General features: G+C 51.7%; 1 protein-coding gene across 1 annotated transcript; it reads right to left on the reverse strand.

The window, feature by feature from the left end:
- Positions 1-598: 598 nt before the first annotated feature.
- Positions 599-1138, reverse strand: LOC311187480 (ferritin heavy chain-like; the record flags this gene model as incomplete). The annotated part of the gene is made up of 1 exon (XM_084258889.1): positions 599-1138. The coding sequence occupies one exon, from the start codon at positions 1136-1138 to the stop codon at positions 599-601; it is 540 nt and encodes a 179-aa protein (XP_084115015.1).
- Between the last annotated feature and the right edge of the window lie 387 nt (positions 1139-1525).

Consider the following 1525-nt stretch of genomic DNA (forward strand, 5'->3'; position numbering starts at 1 on the left):
ACTCTAGGAACCCCATGTTGCCACTCAGACTCAACAAATTTTAACATTTGCTTATTTTAATAAACTAAAAGTTTTCAGGTAAAGTTGAAGACTCCCTTTATTTTAATCCCTGTTCAATCCCATTCATCATCATTAGAGGCAGCACTATGAATTCTATACTATAGCTTTTTGGTATACTTTTACCATCAATATGCACGCAAGGTACTAGGACCCCAGACCACCCACCCACCCGCCCTCCCCTCGCCCACATTGTTTGTAAGGGGAAAGTTAACTTTGTGGTTTCCAGGGTCTCTTCTCCCTGCACCCCTAGAGACCCAGAGCTGCATGAGGATGGGGCTTGGGTAGGTGGAAAGTTTCCTGGGTACCTGTTTTAAAATATAAAAGCTGAGAGTTTTGCAGATACACATAAAACAGAGAACTTTATTTAAGAACCAATAACTTTACTGGGAAACTGGTAAAACTGAAAGAAGGGAAGAAAAAAGAAAACGACGAAACTGAAATGAACTTTCTGAAGGGCAATATTGCAAAATGCATGCACCAGATGGTGAGCCGGGGGAAGGCATCAGGCTCCCCGTCCTATGGGCCAGACAGTCCAGTCTCAGTGCTTGTCGGTGTCACTCAGGGAGAGCTTGTCAAAGAAGTACTCTGCCATGAGGGATTCCGAAGCCCCCATCTTCCGCAGGTTGGTCAGATGGTCCGCGGCCTCTTTGACGGCTACGACTTGCTCATGCAGGTGGCGGCGGTCCAGGAAGTCACACAGGTGGGCGTCTCGCATCTGGGTGGCCAGCTGGTGCAGATTCAGCAGGTTTTGGTTAACGCTCTTCTTCAGGTGCAGGGCGCACTCCATGGCCTTCAAGCCGCTGTTCCAGGTCTCGCGTTCCGGCTTCTGGAAATCATGGAGAAGGATGCGGCCCCCTCGCAGATTTTGGTACTCCATCAGCTTCTCGGCGTGCTCCCTCTCCTTCTGGAACTGCTGCAGAAAGTACTGGGCGAAGTGTTTCAAGGCCACATCATCTCGATCGAAGAAGGAAGCCATGGAAAAGTAGATGTAGGCGGCGTAGAGCTCCAGGTTGACCTGGAAGTTGATGGCGGCCTCGCAGTCGGGGTGGTAGTTCTGGAGCACTTGTGAGTCACTCATCGCGGCTGGCAGCATGGTGGATAGAACACCCGCGGATGGCGGCTGAGGCGGCTGGGTCCTCAGAGAGTTTCTAGGAATAGATGACTAGAGAGGCCAGAGGCAGTCTGGCAGCGGGGCTAGGTGACAGTTGGATGGCGGATGTCCCCCACGATGGAACCGGAAGTTGAAGTGCTGAAAGTGGAATGCATTACTCAGTATTGAGGGGCGTGGTGAAGGGAGGCGGGGCTGAACTGAATCTAACGGGATTGGTTGAGAGCAAGCAGAGGGCGGGTCCTTTACATTGGTTGGTTGAGAGCGAGCAGAGGGCGGATCCTTTACATTGAGTGGGAGGGGCTGAAGGGCTGATCCCTGTGTTCCAAGTTACCTCAGCACGTGGGTGAGACGGGG

The sequence above is a fragment of the Talpa europaea genome (genome assembly GCF_964194135.1).
Source record: "Talpa europaea genome assembly, chromosome: X".
NCBI lineage: Eukaryota > Metazoa > Chordata > Mammalia > Eulipotyphla > Talpidae > Talpa > Talpa europaea.